General features: G+C 32.6%; 1 protein-coding gene across 6 annotated transcripts in view; it reads right to left on the bottom strand.

Annotated features, from left to right (window-relative positions):
- Window positions 1-5,322: 5,322 nt before the first annotated feature.
- Window positions 5,323-21,916, bottom strand: part of miple1 (midkine and pleiotrophin 1) — a 138,151-nt gene continuing 121,557 nt past the window's right edge. For all 6 annotated transcript variants that reach the window (XM_075304667.1, XM_075304665.1, XM_075304662.1 and 3 more), the window contains one exon: window positions 5,323-6,945. In XM_075304667.1, the coding sequence (XP_075160782.1) occupies window positions 6,923-6,945 (23 nt within the window). In that variant the 3' untranslated portion in view covers window positions 5,323-6,922. The remainder of the gene's footprint in view (window positions 6,946-21,916) is intronic.

The raw sequence follows: 21,916 nt of genomic DNA, 5'->3' as shown, positions 1-21,916 counted from the left end.
TTGGCACGCATAGCTACACTGCTAATTCTACACTCTGTGCAAAATGTCAACTAAATCGGAGCAACAAATTAGCCTCTGTGGTCATATGAGTGTAAATCGGGCGAAAGCTATATATGGGAGCTATATATAAATCTGAACCGATTTCAATCAAATTTGGCACGCATAGCTAAAATGCTAAATCTACTCCCTGTGCAAAATTTCAACCAAATTGGGCCGAAACTCTGGCACTTAGGACTATATTAGTCCATATCGGGCGAAAGATATATATGGGAGCTATATCTAAATCTGTACCGATTTCAATCAAATTTTGCACACTTGACTATACTACTAATTGTACTCCTAGTGCAAAATTTCAACCAAATTCGGCCGAAAATCTGGCTCCTGGGTCCATATTAGTGCATATCGGGCGAAAGATATATATGGGAGCTATATCTAAATCTGAACCGATTTCAATCAAATTTTGCATACTTAACTGCACTACTAATTGTACTCCTAGTGCAAAATTTCAAACAAATTGGGTCAAAAATCTGGCTTCTGGGGCCATATAAGTCCATATCGGGCGAAAGATATATATGGGAGCTATATCTAAATCTGAACCGATTTCAATCAAATTTTGCACACTTTACTATACAACTAAGTGTTATGTTTGTACAAAAAATATCTAAATCTAAACCGATTTCTTCCAAAATCAATAGGGTTCTATTCTGACCCAAATTAGGAACATGTGCCAAATTTGAAGGCGATTGGACTTAAATTGCGACCTAGACTTTGATCACAAAAATGTGTTCACAGACAGACGGGCGGACAGACGGACATGGTTATATCGACTCAGGGACCCACCCTGAGCATTATTGCCAAAGACACCATGTGTCTATCTCGTCTCCTTCTGGGTGTTACAAACATATGCACTAACTTATAATACCCTGTTCCACAGTGTGGCGCAGGGTATAAAAATATAGGAAACATTTAAATCTGAAGCAATTTTAAGGAAACTTCGCAAAAGTTTATTTATGATTTATCGCTCGATATATATGTATTAGAAGATTAGGAAAATTAGAGTCATTTTTACACCTTTTCGACTAAGCAGTGGCGATTTTACAAGGAAAATGTGGAAAAGGAAATTTTGACCATATTTGTCGAAATCAGAAAAACATATATATGAGAACTATATCTAAATCTGAACCGATTTCAACCAAATTTGGCACACATAGCTACAATGATAATTCTACTCCCTGTGCAAAATTTCAACTAAATAGGAGCAACAAATTGGCCTCTGTGGTCATATGAGTGTAAATCGGGCGAAAGCTATATATGGGAGATATATCTAAATCTGAACCGATTTCAACCAAATTTGGCACGCATAGCTACAATGCTAATTCTACTCCCTGTGCAAAATTTCAACCAAATCGGAGTTAAAAATTGGCCTCTGTTGTCATATGAGTGTAAATCGGGCGAAAGCTATATATGGGAGATATATCTAAATCTGAACCGATTTCAATAACATTTGGCACACTTGATTGACTACACTACTAATTGCACTCCTAGTGCAAAATTTCAACCAAATTGGGGTAAAACTCTGGCTTCTGGGACCGTATTAGTCCATATCGGGCGAAAGATATGTATGGGAGCTATATCTAAATCTGAACCGATTTCAAAAAAATTTGGCACACTTGACAATAGTACTAGTTGTTCTTCTTGTGCAAATTTTTAAGCAAATTAGGGTAAAACTCTTGCTTCTGGGACCATATAAGTCCATATCGGGCGAAATATATATATATGGGAGCTATATCTAAATCTGAACCGATTTCTTCCAAAATCTTCTATTCTGAGCCAAAACACATACTTCTGCCAAATTTGAAGTCGATTGGTCTAAAACTGCGACCTTGACTTTGATTACAAAAATGTGTTCACGGACAGGAGGACATGGCTATATCGACTCAGGAGCCCACCCTGAGCATTATTGCCAAAGATACCATGTGTGTATCTCGTCTTCTTCTTGGTGTTGCAAACATATGCACTAACTTATAATACCCTGCTCCACAGTGTGGCGCAGAGTATAACCACGGAGCCACCGTGGTGCAATGGTTAGCATGCCCGCCTTGCATACACAAGGTCGTGGGTTCGATTCCTGCTTCGACCGAACACCAAAATGTTTTTCAGCGGTGGATTATCCCACCTCAGTAATGCTGGTGACATTTGTGAGGGTTTCAAAGCTTCTCTAAGTGGTTTCACTGCAATGTGGAACGCCGTTCGAACGCGGCTATAAAAAGGAGGTCCCTTGTCATTGAGCTTAACATGGAATCGGGCAGCACTCAGTGATAAGAGAGAAGTTCACCAATGTGGTATCACAATGGACTGAATAGTCTAAGTGAGTCTGATACATCGGGCTGCCTCCTAACCTAACCTAACTAAACATAACCAACCTTTTTCACCTCTTCTTGATATATGTTATATCAACTAGAGGTCTGCATCGAATAACTTTTCACTACATGTATGCAATTCGCTGTCGAGTATAGTACATACACTGTCTTTCTCTCAGAGCGCAAGTAGTGAAGTGAAGAGAACACTTGCTTGTCAAATACCACCAAGTACTTATCCGAAACAATATGTGTTCCGAAAAAAAGGAACAATAAAAATGTAAGTACTTGAGAAAAAGTACAACATGGATTCTCTTCACTTCACGTGGTACCACAAGTATTGCTCAGTTATGTGCGAAGCAAAACTTTCCATTATTATTAATCATACATATGTATGTATGTCACATATTTCATATATTTATGTATGTCACATACTTACCTTAACGTTTGCCGTTCTTTATATTAATCCGAAAACATATATTATGGAGAGTAACTGTTTTCTTGTATTTCTGAAACTGCACATGGTACATGGAGTACTATATGAAGTTTTGTTCTCGCAACATACTCGACGTGATCACTCTGAGTACACTTCAATATGAGAGAAAGAGGAATATGTGTTTGTTGGTAGTGAAGACATCAGAGTAGCAACAAGAAGTTACTCGTGGCTTTTGGTGTTCATTGAAATGTGTACCAATTGTTTTGCGACTCTCTCAAATAGATGTACTCATTTAGCAAGTACACGTGTACTCTGCATTTACAAATGGAATTGTGCAGACCCCTAATATCAACACACTGTGGAACAGGGTATTATAAAGGGTGATACGGTCAAAATTTGGTCAATACAAATTTGACGTATTTCTTAAAATTTTGCATTTAAAAAACCTTCACACCCCTCATTTTGAAGGTGTGTGTGTGTGGAATGTTGCTCCTAGTTTGATTTTGGAATTCACTCTTCAGTTGTCAAAATGCCGTCCAAGCAAGAAGAGCAGCGTATCAAAATTTTGTTCGCGCATCGCGAAAATCCGAGCTACTCGCACGCAACGCTGGCAAAATCGCTAAAAGTTGCCAAATCAACCGTTACAAATGTAATTTAAGTGTAATTTAATGTAATTTAAGGGAACGTTTGTCGACAGCCAGTAAGTCTGGATCGGGGGGAAATCGAAAACCGGAAGCCGCTGAGACGACAAAGAGAGTTGCCGGTAGTTTCAAGCGAATCTCTCTCCGAGATGCCGCAAATAAGCTGGGTGTATCGTCTACAACCGTGCATCGAGCCAAAAAACGAGCCGGACTATCGACTTACAAGAAGGTAGTGACTCCAAATCGCGATGATAAACAAAATACGACGGCCAAAGCGTGATCCCGGAGGCTGTACACGACGATGCTGACGAAGTTTGACTGCGTGGTAGTGGACTACGAAACCTACGTCAAAGCCGACTACAAGCAGCTTCCGGGACAGGAGTTTTATACGGCAAAAGGAAGGGGAAAGGTAGCAGATATTTTCCAAGCACATAAAACTGTCAAAGTTCGCAAAGAAATATCTCGTTTGGCTAGCCATCTGTACCTGTGGCTTGAAAAGCAGCATTTTCATAGCTTCCGGGACTGTCAACCAAGAAATTTACGTGAAAGAGTGTTTGAATAAACGTCTGCTGCCTTTCCTGAAGAAACACGGTTGTTCCGTACTGTTTTGGCCGGATTTGGCATCTTGCCATTACGGTAAAAAGGCCATGGAGTGGTACGCCGCCAACAACGTGCAGGTGGTTCCCAAGGACAAGAACCCTCCCAACACGCCAGAGCTCCGCCCAATTGAGAAATACTGGGCTATTGTCAAGCGGAACCTAAAGAAGATCAAAAAACTGCTAAGGACGAGCAGCAGTTCAAGGCAAACTGTCTTTCTGCGGCGAAGAAGGTGGACAAGGTGGCTGTACAAAATCTGATGGCAGGTGTCAAGCGTGAGGCCCGGCAATTCGGATTTGGAAAAGCGAAAGCCTAACTGAATATTTTTTCTGAATTTTATACTAATTGAACTTGAAAAAGAAATTTAATTTGATTTTTTAAATAAACGATTTCACCGATTTACACGCGTTTTCCCTTGACCAAATTTTGACCGTATCACCCTTTAAGTTAGTGCATATGTTTGCAACACCCAGAAGGAGACGAGATAGACACATGGTGTTTTTGGCAAAAGTGCTCAGGGTGGACGCAGGGTGTTAGGGTTTATCAATTCGATCCTAGTGTTTTAGAGTAGGATGTCGTCGGCTTTGTCCAACTTTCTATTTTACTCACTTGGTTATTTGTCTTTGCAATTCCCCCACTATTGAATTAAAAATTCCTTTAAATGTTTTGTGGTTTTGTTTTAAACTTTTTCATTTTTATTGATCAGTTTAAGGATACAACTAATAATAATTTCATATATATATATATAATTTTTTTTGTTTGATTTTTTTTACCGAGTTTCTCTTGTTGTATTTTGTTTTTATTTTGTTATCATCAATATATCTTAAAACTTATAAATTTATAAGAAAATGTTTGAGTTTTTTTGGTTTTCTTTTTTTTTAATTTTTATTGGATTTTTTGTTTTTGGTTTTCTTTTGTCATGATTTTTGTTTAAGTGTGTTTTGTCATGTATGGCTGTGTGAGTGTGTGTGTATGTGTATTTGAATCTTACATAAATCAATAATATTTATTCATTAATTTATTTGTATTTATTATACTGTTTGTTATTTTTGTTTTTGTCATGATGTTCATTTAATTAATTGTCATGTCTTTATTTTCATGTTTTTAAGGGGAAATATTTTTTTTTAAGTTTTGCTTGCAGGGGTGGTAAATTGATCAAGTTTTTTGTTTATTTTCTTTTTTTTTATCGTTTTTCAATTTTGTCTTTATTGTAATGGTAATTAATAAATTACTATAATCTTGTTTGTTTTTTTTATTTATGGTATAATAATATAATTATTTCTTTCATTGAGTTTTGTTTTTCTATTATTTCATAATTCGTTTATTTGTATTTCCTTACCACCCCAACGGGTAGTCCTATGTTTAGTCTTAGGAAAATTCAAATGAAATGCTATTGTGTTGCAGATGTCTATGATGATGGCCTTATGGTTGGTATTGTATTTGATTTTGTATAAACTGGAATTACTACTGTATTGTTTTTGTTTTAATGGTTATAGTAGTTTGGGGAAATGTAGTAATTTATGGGTATTTTTTTGCAGCTATTTAACGCTTTGAATAATTTATTATTCGAGTTGCATTCTCTCTTTGTTATTACTGTAAAATATAGGTTGAGCTATTTCCCGTATGAAAATTTACCAGCCATCATTGGGTAGCAGAGAGTTAATATGTGTGGTTGTGGGTGTAACTGGGTGAAGAGTTTGACTATGAGTATGGGAGAGTGAAGGGAATATGAGTATACCTAGAGATTAGAATTATATTGATATCAAATAGTGAGTGGGGTTGTGTAGACGAGAGTATCAATATGAGTATGGGAGAGCAAATGTAAGGGTATACCTAGTGATTGAAAAGAGATTGATGCCATTAATGGTATTGTTGTTGTTGTTTATTGTTAGTGGAATTTTCTCTTCAGTTAGTAATCAGTTGAGCTTGTTATTTCATTTTTGTTGTTTGTCGTTTCTTTTTTAAGTCTTAAATGTTTTAATGAATAATGACATTTTGTTTTCATGACTTGGTTAAAATTAATTGTTTTTTTTTTTGGTATTACTAAATAAAAAATCTCTGAAATTTGGGGCACCTATGGAGCTGTCTTATGAATTGTTGTAGTTAAAAAGGGGGTGGGGCATAGATTTTGATCTTCCACTCTGGTATTTGGCTTTCCCTTACAATAATTCAAGGAAGAGTACAAGAGAGGCTGTAGATGACTTGATTTTATGTAAGTATTTTTTTTTTGATTATATTTTATAATAATAAAAATTAAAATTATCGAAAAAATACTAAATTTTCTTTGGGAAGGGAATAAAAAATTTTTAGGTAAAAAAAAAAAACACAAAATGTTTCCATTTATTTCTTAAACCCTTAATTATATTTCGTTAAACCTCTTCATTATTCATGTATCCTTATTTTTTAACTCTTGGGGTAATTATTACATCAACTATTATCTTGGGTTTTAAGGGATTTATATTTACCTTTTAATTTAAAATTTTTTTGTGGATATTTATTTTTCTGGTATTTTTGAAAGGGAGGAAATAAATTTTCATTCTCATTCCAATTAAGAGAATTCTCTGTATCTGTATGTTTTCGAATTATATTGTGGAGGGATTATGGGAATTGTTTTTATTTGGTTTGATTTATTTGTTTGTTTTTGTCTGTATTACTTAAGGTTAATTAATAAATTTTTATTTATTTTTTTTTGGGGAGAGGATTTTGTTTATTTTATAATTATTATAATTGTTGTTGTTTACGGGATGTTGTTTGTTTATTCTTTTTTTTTTTGTTCTTATTTTATTTAAGGTTAGATGCCTTTTCATACTCTCTTGCCTAGTCATATTTTTCTTTTAGATAAAAATATGTCGCTGGGAGTCTTGCTGTGAGTTAAGACTTAGAAAGAGAAATTAGGCACGTCCTTTGCGGGCACCTGTAAATGCAATAAAAAAAATTAAAGTAAATGTAAGGGATTGTAATTCTTAGAGTTAAATAAATAAATATATATTATATGGATATGTGATATATTTATAATATATAAATAAATATATATAACATAAATGTAGTGCAAAGACAAAATGTATTAGATTTTCCGCGACCAAGCTTATTTAGAATTAACTCTGGTTTTGATTAAAATGGGCTAAGCTAATTGCATCTCATTTTTGACCTCAAGTTTTAATAGAAAATAGGTTATTTAAATTTTAAAGTAAGATTTTGAATAAAATACAAATTATTCTGGAAATTATGTTCATTTAGTTTTATAATAAAATTATTATATTTTATGTTAATCATCGAAAATTGGTTTCCATAATAATCCCCATTAAAATCTATACACTTTTGCATGTATTTCAACTCATTGTCGAAGAAGCCCTTTTGCCACTTTAATTGAGGAAATTCAGGAAACACATGCATTCTGAACACATCAACCGTTCCTTTAGGTGTCTCCAAAAGGTTGACTTCTCATTTTATTACGTACGGCAAAAAACAAGAAATCATTCGTTGCCAAGTCTGGACTATTCGGCCTATATGATTCATCAAATATATGTTGTGAGTGCTGAGAACTTTTAGATTTTGCAACAAGAGTTGGCAACCCTACTGGATAAACATCAAAAAATATTACGCTCGAGTCTGCTGAGTTTTAAATAGTGAAAAAGTCTTAGTTAAACCCCACGAAACACCCGCTATCAGTTATAAACGTAAATAACAAAACTAACTGCATTCGGTGAATATTAAAAATGCCACCAACAAGCGGTCGAAGAAGCATAAAACATAAAAAAATATTGTGTGGTCAATGCAAAATAGAAGTGAAAGAAGGAAAAGAAGATTACATTGAATGTGATAAGTGTTCGAAAACGTATCATGCGATGTGTACGAAGCTGGATAAAAAGGAATATGATCGCCTGTTAAAGAATGAAGAAGAAGAATATGTTTGTCATCTGTGCAATGTAAACAATGATATTACAGTTGCAGAACGACTGCAAAGAATGGATACTAAGCTTAACAAACTTGATCAGCTGACTGAGTCAATGAGTTTTATGACAGAAAAGTTCGATGAGATCATGAACGGCATAACTGCAAATAAAAAGAAAATTGAAAATGTTGAAAGAGAAAATAAAAAACTAAGAGAAGAGATGAAAATGTTAAAAGATTCTATTAAAATGTTGAATGATCAACGAGTTAAAAACGATTGTATGATTAGTGGTATTGATACAAGTGATGGTAAAAGTGCTATTGATGCTGTTATGGAACTGTCCGGTGCTGTTGGGGTTTCCATCAACAAAGACAATATTGATGAAGCATTTTTTTTAAGAAATAAAAGTGTTAATAAAACAAAACAATCACTTGTAGTAAAATTTAATTCAAAAACTGAAAAAAATAAATTAATGGAATCTAAAACAAAATTAAAAGAAAATGATAAAACCAAAGGAATATACATTAATGATTTTCTTGGACGTGAAAGTTTTGAATTATTCAATTATGCTAAAACACTAAAGTCTGTTGGATACAAATTTGTCTACACTAATGGAAATAAAATTTTTGCAAAAAGAAGTGCCATAAACAAGCCTAAGATAATACGTAGCAAGCAAGATGTTGATGATATGTTGATACAAGCCACAACAAATAACTATTCCGGAAGACGTTCTATGAGGCGAGAGCAAACACCTGATGATGAGTCCGATGATAATGAAGCTGAACTTCAAGTCCAATTTTTGTCTCCCGATTTACAACAATAATTTGATAAGTAAATTCTTACACATTTGTTTATATAAAATTTTTTTACAACATTTATGGTTAATAATAAATATTTTCAAAATATAGAAACATTCTGCAATCATTTAGAAAGTTTAGATAAAAATGTTTTAAACTTTATATCTGTAAACATAAGAAGCATATCTTCTAGAAGTAAATTTAACAAATTCAAATTAATGGTTTCCCAGTTTCCAAGCTTACCAAATATAATTGCAATTCAAGAGACCTGGTTTCGAACTGATTTAACTCAGATTTATAAAATACCTGGTTACAATGCTGTTCATTCTTGTCGGATTGATGGTTATGGAGGAACTTCTATTTACATACGGGACAATCTAGCCTATAATGTAGAACTTTGTGAAAGTCGCGGTGGCATTGAAGCTGTTATAATTTCCTTGGAAAATGTAAAGATTAATGGTCATTCATTGCATTTTGCAACATTTTATCGCTCACAAAGATGTAGTGAGGATGTTTTCTTACAATATTTGGAGAATAAGCTCTGCGAATTTAGAACTGCTACAGTTGTAGTTGGAGACGCTAACATTGATTTTGCGAATTCCACCGATTCATTTGAACTGTGTACTACACTCTCATCTGTAAATTATAAAACTTGTCATACTTTGATATCGCGACCAGATAGTGGAAAATGTATTGACCACGTATATAGTAATATAGAGAATCGTGTGTCTGTGGACTCAGTAGTATGTGACATAAGCGATCATAACATATTATGGTGCAGATTCCAAATCAAAGTTGTGAACAAAGATTACTGTACACGGAAAAAAATATTTCGTAATTATGAGTCAATAATAGAAAATCTGCAAGAAAAAATAAATACATTGGAAAGGACAGGAAATCCCAGTGAAGATACTACGAATCTAATATCAATGGTATCAGACTGTATTAATCGCAATACAATAGAAAATGAAGTTCACACATTAGCGAGGGCTCGGTTGACGCCATGGCAAACAGATAATTTGTTGTCATTACGAAAATTCAAGGACAAACTGTTAGCTGCAAGAAGAAAGAAAGGAAGAGTCCCCCAAATAGAGTTTACCTTGAAACAAATAAGTAAAGTTATTAAAAAGGCAAACAAAATATGCATGAATAATTATTTCCAGTTGAACTTGGAAAAAATAGAACAAAATCCGAAAAAATATTGGAAATTTCTTAATGATTGCCTTGGAGAGAATGACAGCAGACAGTTGCAACTACGAAATGAGAGTGGTCAAGTTACCACAGATAAAAAGGAAATATGTACGTCATTAAACAGGTACTTCTTGAGTGTACCTAAAGAATTAAAAGAACTTATTCCCCAGTACAGCGATGATACTTGCAATAAACTTGGTACACTTATTCAGTGTAACCATATGTTTTCTTTTAGAAATATAAGTAATATGGAGGTTATGGAAGTAATAGAAGGTCTACCAACTAATAAAAGTCCGGGTCATGACGGCATTACAACTAAGATCATGTTAAAGGGCAAAGCTTTATTAAGTTCTCGACTAATGGAAATATTCAATGACGTTGTTGGTACATGTACATATCCTGAAATTCTAAAAATAGCAAAAGTATTAGGTATACCAAAATGCAAAGATTCCTGTATGACAAACCAATTTCGACCTATATCAGTGCTGCCTTTGATTGATAAAATATTTGAAAAGATTATGTACAAACAGCTAATAGAATATTTGGATGTGACAAATCAATTATATAATCTGCAATTTGGTTTCAAGAAGTCCATTGGAACCGGAGATGCTGTTGCATATGTTGTAAATTTAATTTGTGATGGTTTGGATAATAACTATGGTGGTGTCGGTGCGATATTCTTTGATTTGTCAAAAGCCTTTGATTTGGTTGAACATGATATACTCTTGGACAAACTTTCATACTATGGACTAAATAGAAGATCAATTCTATTGTTGAGGAGTTTTTTATGTAACAGGAAACAGTATGTCGAATTAGACGGCATTAAAAGTGAAATTGGAAATGTAGAGCATGGAGTACCTCAAGGTAGTGTTCTTGGGCCTCTGCTTTTTACTATATATTTGAATGACATCGCCAATCTTAAATTACATGGGAAATTAATTATGTATGCTGATGACATTTCGCTATTTTATCCTTACAATCACACTATTATATTAAAATCACAAATGGAAGAAGACGCTGCAAAAATCCAAGAATTCTTTAGATTGAACAAACTTGTCCTAAATCAGAATAAAACTAAGGTGATTCGTTTTCGACCTCATTACACCCAGAGTAATCAACCCTTTTTCATCAATGTGGGAGACGTACAGATCTCTGAATGTAATTCCTTGAAATATCTTGGAATTCATTTTACATCAATCTAACATGGAATATACACATACAACATATAAAGACAAAAGTGGCTTCTGCGATTGGCATACTGCACAAATATAAACATAAATTTGATGGAAAAACAAAGTTGCTTCTTTATAATGCACTAATTCACAGTCATTTCAATTACTTGCCTATGATATATGGCTATAAACAAAATTCCTCGCTAAAATCACTTCAAAGAGTTCAAAACAGAGCACTGAAAATCGTAAATAATCTCCCTCGTGAATTTTCTACTATAGCATTATATGAGGACGTTTGTAAAGGAATCCTACCTATTTACGGATTATACAAAATGCAACTAATTACATTCATGTTTAAATCAGTTAAAAATTTTGTACCAAGGTCTTTTGAATTTATTGTAAACCAATCATTATTTAATACGCGACATAGATCAAACTTAAGAGTAAAACGATGTCGCCTTGAAGTAACAAAGCAAAGAATAGAGCACAATGGCTGTGCTGAATTCAATCACCTACCTGATGAAATAAAGAATTTATCGAGTATATCACAATTCAAGCACAATGCTAAGATATTACTGCTTAACAACATCAGAATGCTTCTTTTGTAATTAATATTTTAAATTTAATAACTTTAATCCATATTTTTTTTTTCCAATTCGATCTCATTATTTATAAAACTTTAGTATAAATTTTTTATTTTGCCAACTCGCCCCTAACTATGCCCTAAGGGCGCTGGGGCTTAATATTATATTGTTATATGTTTATAATGAATTGTTTTAATAAATAAAAAAAAAAAAAAAAAAAAAAAAAAAAAAAAAAATTTCTAAGAGGTACTTAAATTTTTTATAGAAATAAAATTTTCTTCGAATAACATTTTGAGAATTTTTTTTTAGAAATTAAATTTTGTGAAAAATTTCTGGGGAATTAAAATTTTGAGAAAATTTTCTTCAGAAACAAAAAATTTCAGAAAATTTCCTTAAGAAATAAAATTTTGTGAAAAATTTCTTTAGAAATAAAATTTTGTGAAAATTTTCTTTAGAAATAAATTTTTGAGACAATTTTCTTTAGAAATAAATTTTTAAGAAAATTTTCCATATAAAACAAATTTTGAGAAAAAATTCTTTAGAAATAAAATTTTGAGAAAGATGTCTTTAGAAATAAATGTTTGGCAAAATTTTATATAGAAATCAAATTCTGTATAAAATTTCGTTAGAAATAAAACTTTGACAAAATTAGAAAAAACAAGTATATACGGCCGTAAGTTCGGCCAGGCCGAAGCTTATATACCCTCCATCATGGATTGCGTAGAAACTTCATCTAAACACTGTCATCCACAATCGAATTACTTAAGTTGCGGTAACGCTTGCCGATGGCAAGGTATCTTAAAACCTCCTATCACCATCTTCTAAATTGTATGTAAGTTCATACGTGGTATATATTAAATCAAAAAAGATCGATCCAATACGTATATAATTCAGTTTGACAAAGTAGACATAAAATTTTGACAAAATTTTCTACAGAAATAAAATTTTAACAAAATTTTCTATAGAAATAAAATTTTCACAAAATTTTCTATAGAAATAAAAATTTTGACAAATTTTTCTATAGAAAGAAAATGTTGACAAAAATTTCTACAGAAATAAAATTTTAACAAAATTTTCTATAGAAATAAACTTTTGACAAAATTTTCTATAGAAATAAAATCTTGGTAGATTATTTTTGGCTCGAGTGGCAACCATGTTTATGAACCGAATAAAATTTGAACAAAATTTCCTATAGAAATAAAATTTTGACAAAATTTTCTATAGAAATAAAATTTTGACAAAATTTTCTATAGAAATAAAATTTTGTAGATTATTTTTGGCTCTAGTGGCAATCATGATTATGAACCGATATGGACCAATTTTTGTGTGATTGGACCAATTTTGGCATGTTTGTTAGCGACCATATACTAACACCACGTGCCTAATTTGAACCGGGTCGGATGAATTTTGCTCCTCCAAGAGGCTCCGGAGGTCAAATCTGGAGAATGTTTTATATGGGGGCTATATATAATTATGAACCGATATGGACCAATTCGGGCACTGTTGTTAAAGATCATATACTAACACCATGTTCCAAATTACAACCGGATTGGACGAAATTTGCTTCTCTTGGAGACTTCGCAAGCCAAATCGGGGGATCGGTTTATATGGGCGCCATATATAATTATGGACCGATGTGGACCAATTTTTGCACGGTTGTAAGAGACCATATACCAATATCATGTACCAAATTTCAGGCGGATCGGATGAAATTTGCTTCTCTTTGAGGCTCCGCAACCCAAATCTGGGGATCGGTTTATATGGGGTCTATATATAATTATGGACCGATGTGGACCAATTTTTGCATGATTGTTGGAGACCATATACCAACACCATGTACCAAATTTCAGCCGGATCGGATGAAATATGCTTCTCTTAGAGGCTCCACAAACCAAATCTGGAGATCGGTTTATATGGGGGCTATATATATAATTATGGACCGATGTGGACCAATTTTTGCACGGTTGTTAGAGACCATATACCAATACCATGTACCAAATTTCAGCCGGATCGGATGCAATTTGCTCCTCTTTGAGGCTTCGCAAGCCAAATCTGGAGATCGGTTTATATGGGGTCTATATATAATTATGGACCGATGTGGACCAATTTTTTCATGATTGTTAGAGACCATATACCAACACCATATACCAAATTTCAGCCGGATCGGATAAAATATGCTTCTGTTAGAGGCTCCACAAGCCAAATCTGAGGGTCCCTTTATATGGGGGCATACGTAAAAGTGGACCGATATGGCCCATTTTCAATACCGTCCGACCTACATCGATAACAACTACTTGTGACAAGTTTCAAGTCGATAGCTTGTTTCGTTCGGAAGTTAGCGTGATTTCAACAGACGGACGGACGGACGGGCGGACGGGCATGCTTAGATCGACTCAGAATTTCACCACGATCCAGAATATATATAGTTTATGGGGTCTTAGAGCAATATTTCGATGTGTTACAAACGGAATGACAAAGTTTATAGACCCCCATCCTATGATGGAGGGTATAAAAATAAATAAATACACATATCACCTACCCTGTAAAGGTCCTTTGGTGGTTTTGTATCAAATACAGGCTTCGTATAGGCTAACATACTAATTAATTTTTATACCCTCCACCATAGGACCCATATACCCCCATATTAACTTTGTCATTCCGTTTGTAACACTTCGAAATATTGCTCTAAGACCCCAAAAAGTATATATATTCTGGGTCGTGGTGAAATTCTGAGTCGATCTAAGCATGTCCGTCCGTCCGTCCGTCTGTCCGGCTGTCCGTCCGTCTGTGGAAATCACGCTAACTTCCGAACGAAACAAGCTATCGACTTGAAACTTGGCACAAGTAGTTGTTATTGATGTAGGTCGGATGGTATTGAAAATCGGCCATATCGGACCACGTTTACGTATAGCCCCCATATAAACCGATCCCCAAATTTGGCTTGAGGAGCCTCCCGGAGCAGCAAAATTCATCCAATCCGGTTGAAATTTGGTACCTGATGTTAGTATACGGCCTCTAACAACCATGCAAAAATTGGTCCATATCGGTCCATATTTATATATAGCTCCCATATAAACCGATCCCCAGATTTGACCTCCGGAGCCTCTTGGAGGAGCAAAATTCATCCGATCCGGTTGAAATTTAGAACGTGGTCTTAGTATACGGTCTCTAACATTCATGCAAAAATTGGTCCATGTCGGTCCATAATTATATATAGCCCCCATATAAACCGATCCCTAGATTTGACCTCCGGATCCTCTTGGAGGGGAAAAATTCATCCGATCCGGTTGAAATGTGGTACATGATGTTATTATACGGTCTCTAACAACCATGCAAAAATTGGTCCATATCGGTCCATAATTATATATAGCCCCCATATAAACCGATCCCCAGATTTGACCTCCGGAGCCTCTTGGAGGGGCAAAATTCATCCGATCCTGTTGAAATTTGGTACCTGATGTTAGTATACGGCCTCTAACAACCATGCAAAAATTGGTCCATATCGGTTCATAATTATATATAGCTCCCATATAAACCGATCCCCAGATTTGAACTCCGGAGCCTCTTGGAGGAGCAAAATTCATCCGATCCAATTGAAATTTAGTACGTGGTGTTAGTATATAGTCTCTAACAACCATGCAAAAATTGGTCCATATCGGTTCATAATTATATATAGCTCCCATATAAACCGATCCCCAGATTTGACCTCAGGAGCCTCTTGGAGGAGCGAAATTCATCCGATCCTGTTGAAATTTGGTACATGGTGTTAGTATATGGTATCTAACAACCATGCAAAATTGGTCCATATCGGTCCATAATTATATATAGCAAAAGTCATCCGATGCGGTTGAAATTTGGTACATTTTGTCAATATATGGCCTCTAACAGCTATGTAAAAATTGGTCAATATCGGTCTTTAGTTATATATAGCCGATGACTTATTACACAAAAATTGGTCCATATCGCCAAAAATAATCTACCAAAACTTTATTTCCATAGAAAATTTTGTCAAATTTTATTACTATAGAAAGTTGTGTCTAAATTTCATTTCTATAGAAAGTTTTGTCAAACGTTTATTTCTATAGAAATGTTTGTCAAAATTTTATTTCCATAGAAAGTTTTGTCAAAATTTTATTTTTATAGAAAATTTTGTAAAAAATTTATTTCTGTAGAAAATTTTGTCAACATTTTATTTCTATACAAAATTTTGTCAACATTTTACTTCCATAGAAAATTTTGTCAACATTTTATTTCTATAGAAAATTTTGTCAAGTTTTTATTTCTATAGAAAATTTTGTCAAAATTTTATTTCTCTAGAAAATTTTGTCAAGTTTTCATTTCTATAGAAAGTTTTGTCAAACTATATTATATACGTATTTAATCGGCCTTTTTATACCCTCCATCATAGGATGGGGGTATATTAACTTTGTCATTCCGTTTGTAACACATCGAAATATTGCTCTAAGACCCCATAAAGTATATATATTCTGGGTCGTGGTGAAATTCTGAGTCGATCTAAGCATGTCCGTCCGTCCGTCCGTCCGTCCGTCCGTCCGTCCGTCCGTCTGTTGAAATCATGCTAACTTCCGAACGAAACAAGCTATCGACTTGAAACTTGGCACAAGTAGTTGTTATCGATGTAGGTCGGATGGTATTGAAAATGGGCCATATCGGTCCACTTTTACGTATAGCCCCCATATAAAGGGACCCTCAGATTTGGCTTGTGGAGCCTCTAACAGAAGCATATTTCATCCGATCCAGCTGAAATTTGGTACATGGTGTTGGTATACGGTCTCTAACAACCATGCAAAAATTGGTCCACATCGGTCCATAATTATATATAGCCCCCATATAAACCGATCCCCAGATTTGGCTTGCGGAGCCTAAAAGAGAAGCAAATTTCATCCGATCCGGCTGAAATTTGGTACATGGTGTTGGTATATGGTCTCTAACAATCATGCAAAAATTGGTCCACATCGGTCCATAACTATATATAACCCCCATATAAACCGATCCCCAGATTTGGCTTGCGGAGCCTCAAAGAGAAGCAAATTTCATCCGATCCGGCTGAAATTTGCTACATGATGTTGGTATATTGTCTCTAACAACTATGCAAAAATTGGTCCACATCGGTTCATAATTATATATAGCCCCCATATAAACTGATACCCAGATTTGGCTTGCTGAGTCTCCAAGAGAAGCAAATTTCATCCAAGCCGGTTGTAATTTGGAACATGGTGTTAGTATATGATCTTTAACAACCGTGCCAGAAGTGGTCCATATCGGTCCATAATTATATATAGCCCCCATATAAAACGTTCTCCAGATTTGACCTCCGGAGCCTCTTGGAGGAGCAAAATTCATCCGATCCGGTTCAAATTAGGAACGTGGTGTTAGTATATGGTCGCTAACAACCATACCAAAATTGGTTCAATCACACAAAAATTGGTCCATATCGGTTCATAATCATGGTTGTCACTAGAGCCAAAAATAATCTACCAAAATTGTATTTCTATAGAAAATTTTGTCAAAATTTTATTCAGTTCATAATAAAATTTTCATCATTTTCAAAATTGTATTTCTATAGAAAATTTTGTCAAAATTTTATTTCTATAGAAAATTTTGTTCAAATTTTATTCGGTTCATAATCACGGTTGCCACTCGAGCCACAAATAATCTACCAAGATTTTATTTCTATAGAAATTTTTGTCAAAAGTTTATTTCTATAGCAAATTTGTTAAAATTTTATTTCTGTAGAAATTTTTGTCAAAATTTTCTTTCTATAGAAAATTTTGTCAAAATTTTTATTTCTATTGAAAATTTTGTGAAAATTTTATTTCTATAGAAAATTTTGTTAAAATTTTATTTCTGTAGAATATTTTGTCAAAATTTTATGTCTACTTTGTCAAACTGAATTATATACGTATTGGATCGATCTTTTTTGATTAAATATATACCACGTATGGAGTTACATTCAATTTAGAAGATGGTGTTAGGAGGTTTTAAGATACCTTGCCATCGGCAAGCGTTACCGCAACTTAAGTAATTCGATTGTGGATGGCAGTGTTTAGATGAAGTTTCTACGCAATCCATGATGGAGGGTACATAAGCTTCGGCCTGGCCGAACTTACGGCCGTATATACTTGTTTTGTTTAATATATACCCCGTATGGGCTAACTTACAATTTAGAAGACAGTGTTAAAAAGTTTTACGATACCTTGCCATCGGCAAGTGTTATCGCAACCCAAGTAATTCGATTGTGGATGACAGCCTTTAGTAGAAGTTCCTACGCAATCCATGGTGGAGGGTACATAAGATTCGGCCTGGCCGAACTTACGGCCGTATATACTTGTTCATTATTAGAAAGCTTTAAAATACCTGGACATTGGCATCTGTTACCAACCGAACCCAAGTAATTAGATTGTGTATGACAGTCGTACATAAGATTCGGCCTAACCGAATGTTCGGCTATATCTACTGGCGGCGATGTAATTTTACCTTTCTCTTAAAACTCTTATTAAATTCTAGTGAATTCACTCCTTTCATCCATATAATGCGAACTAAAGCAAAATGAATGATGATGATAAAGAGTCATTAGCCCCATTAAGTGGTAACTAATTATTATGGATTCTTTATGTTGTCAAGGTTCTGCTTCATTAGACCAATGCGTTTGCAGACAACAAAGAGATTTACTCATCCTAGATGTTATGCCAACTATTCTCATTTTCTCGTTTTCTTACTAACGCCCAAACACACACACACACACACACATACATACTTGCACAATCTCTAAAAAGAGAGATGAGAATTTTTCATGGGAATAAACACTAGTCATTCATTATGGAGAATGGATTGTATGGGTTGAGGTGGGGTAAAAACACCCAACCAAGCAATACTCTCGTGCAATGTCATTGGAAAATTACAGCTATCACTAACCTCGTAATTAACTCCTTAGTAATTGAATATGGGTAGGAATGTTTGCTATTGTTTGTGATGTTTTAAAAAGAACGAAATCGTAACAATGAAATCCAAATAAGTTTGAATATGGCCATCGGGTGGAGCGAATATATACTACTTACAGAGGATTCCTCTAATTGTCAATTACTTCTACTAAATCCATACATATGTATTTAAAATGATTGTTTTTTAAGCAAAATGAGACCTTGTTCAAATGACATCTTCGTTGTTATATACGAAATGAAGAAACAACCTTTTAGGAATGTCGTATGTCACAATGGCCTATGATGTTACTCAAAATGATTTGCCATCTATGCCAATTACCTTTCATTTCCATCGTAACGCTAATTGACTTGAATTAAACCGATTAGTATGGCAGGAAAGTCTAATTAAAAATGAAATTGAACTTAATACTGTCATCTGTCTTTGTTCCATGGGAAAAGTTTGCCTTTACCTAAATTACTTTGCCATTCGTTGGACAGACGGAATAGTTTTTATGTCAAGGCAAGCTGTGACGTATCATAATTTCCTTAATTTACCATCTTCATTGTTTCCTGGCAATGACTGTTACACTTTTAAACATAATTAACTGGTCATCTTTGCTTGGTCCTAAGAACCAGAAAGAAAATGGCATAATAGATGTGTTTTTCCACATGTTTTGACAAAATTTTCTATAGAAATAAAATTTTGAGAAAATTTTCTATAGAAATAAAATTTTGATAAAATTCCTATAAAATAACATTTTGACAAAATTTTCTTTATAACTAAAATGTTGGCAAAATTTTTTATAGAACTAAAATTTTGACAAAAATTTTTTATAGAAATAAAATTTTGACAACATTTTCTATATAACTAAAATTTTGATAAAATTTTCTATAGAACTAAAATTTTGACAAATTTGTCTATAGAAATAAAATTTTGACAACATTTTCTATAGAAATAAAATTTTTACAAAATTTTCTATAGAAATAAAAATTTGATAAAATTCCTGTAAAAATAAAATGTTGACAACATTTTCAATATAACTAAAATTTTGACAAAATTTTCTATAGAACTAAAATTTTGAAAAAATTTTTTATAGAAATAAAATTTTGAAAAAATGTTCTATAGAAATAAAATGTTGACAAAATTTTTTTTATAACTAAAATTTTGACAAAATTTTCTATAGAAATAAAATTTTGACAAAATTTTCTATAGAACTAAAATTTTGACAAAATTGTCTATAGCAACAAAATTTTGACAAAATTTTCTATAGAAATAAAATTTTGACAAAATTTTCTATAGAAATAAAATTTTGACAAAATTTTCTATAGAAATAAAATTTTGACAAAATTTTCTATAGAAATAAAATTTTGACAAAATTTTCTATAGAAATAAAATTTTGACAAAATTTTCTATAGAAATAAAATTTTGACAAAATTTTCTATAGAAATAAAATTTTGACAAAATTTTCTATAGAAATAAAATTTTGACAAAAGTTTCTATAAAGAAAAAATTTTGAAAATTTTTTAAATAGAAATAAAAATTTGGCGAAATTTTTTGTGGAAATTAAATTTTGCCAAAATTTTCTATAGAAATAAAATTTTGACAAAAATTTTAATAGAAATAAAATTTTGACAAAAGTTTCTAAAGAAATAAAATTTTGAAATTTTTTTTGTGGAATATAATTTCCTATAGAAATAAATTTTGAAAAAATTTTCCATAGAAATAAAATTTTGACAAAATTTTCTATAGAAATAAAATTCTGACAAAAATTTTCTATAGAAATAAAATTTTTACAAAATTTTCTATAGAAATAAAATTTTGACAAAAGTTTCTATAGAAATAAAGTTTTGATAAAATTCCTATAAAAATAAAATTTTAAAAAATTTTCTATATAAATAAAATTTTGACAAAATATTCTATAGAACTAAAGTTTTGACAAAATTTTCTATAGAAATAAAATTTTGACAAAATTTTCTATAGACATAAAATGTTGACAAAATTTTCTAAAGAAATAAACTTTTGACAAAATTTTCTATAGAACTACAATTTTGACAAAATTTTCTATGGAAATAAAATTTTGACAAAAGTTTCTAAAGAAATAAAATTTTGACAAAAGTTTCTATAGAAATAAAATTTTGAAAAAAATTTCTATAGAAATAAAATTTTGAAAAAAATTTCTATAGAAATAAAATTTTGACAAAACTTCCTATAGAAATAAAATGTTGACAAAAGTTTCTAAAGAAATAAAATTTTGACAAAATTTTCTATATAACTAAAATTTTGACAAAATTTTCTATAGAACTAAAGTTTTGACAAAATTTTCTATAGAAATAAAATTTTGTCAAAATTTTCTATAGAAATAAAATTTTCCATTTGTTTTGTTTTGTTATTGTTGGTTTTGTTCTTTAAGCATTGTTGTTGTTTTTTTATTTCAGCTTAAAACCATACATTGACTAAACTGACTGGTTGATAGTTTTGCTGCAAGTAGAGGATGCTGATGAGGAATGTGGTAATTCCGAAACGTGCGTCCATCCAACCATCTTGCAGTCTATAGGGCTTTGCCCAAATAAATTTGACAAACATTCTTTTCCTCTGTTGGTTAAGCTACTCTTGTAGTTTAGTCAATGTATGGTTTTAAGCTGAAATAAAAAAACAACAACAATGCTTAAAGAACAAAACCAACAATAACAAAACAAAACAAATGGAAAAAGAAGAGGAGGCACGCTCAAAATAAACCCAGCCATGTGAATTCAAATCGATGATTTGACAGTGGCATAGGAAAAGAGATATGTTTGTTTCGAGTTTATTTCGGCATAAGCCGGCTATCAATGTAAAACCTTTTTTCGGAGGGTTCAAGTGTGGTTTTTGTTGGGTTTAATAAACTGCCTGAATTTATTCTGATAATTGGTTGATAGTTTTGCTGCAAGTAGAGGATGCTGATGAGGAATGTGGTAATTCCGAAACGTGCGTCCATCCAACCATCTTGCAGTCTATAGGGCTTTGCCCAAATAAATTTGACAAACATTCTTTTCCTCTGTTGGTTAAGCTACTCTTGTAGTTTAGTCAATGTATGGTTTTAAGCTGAAATAAAAAAAGAAATAAAATTTTGACAAAATTTTCTATAGAAATAAAATTTTGACAAAAGTTTCTAAAGAAATAAAATTTTGACAACATTTTCTATGGAATAAAATCTTGAGAAAATTTTCTATAGAAATAAAATGTTGACAAAACTTTCTATAGAAATAAAATGTTGACAAAATTTTCTACAGAAATAAAATTTTGACAAAAGTTTCTAAAGAAATAAAAT

This window comes from Haematobia irritans, chromosome 4, assembly GCF_050003625.1.
Source record: "Haematobia irritans isolate KBUSLIRL chromosome 4, ASM5000362v1, whole genome shotgun sequence".
In the NCBI taxonomy this organism is placed as follows: Eukaryota; Metazoa; Arthropoda; class Insecta; order Diptera; family Muscidae; genus Haematobia; species Haematobia irritans.
The sequence above is the reverse complement of the archived record's forward strand: the minus strand, read 5'-3'. Positions and strand labels throughout refer to the sequence as shown.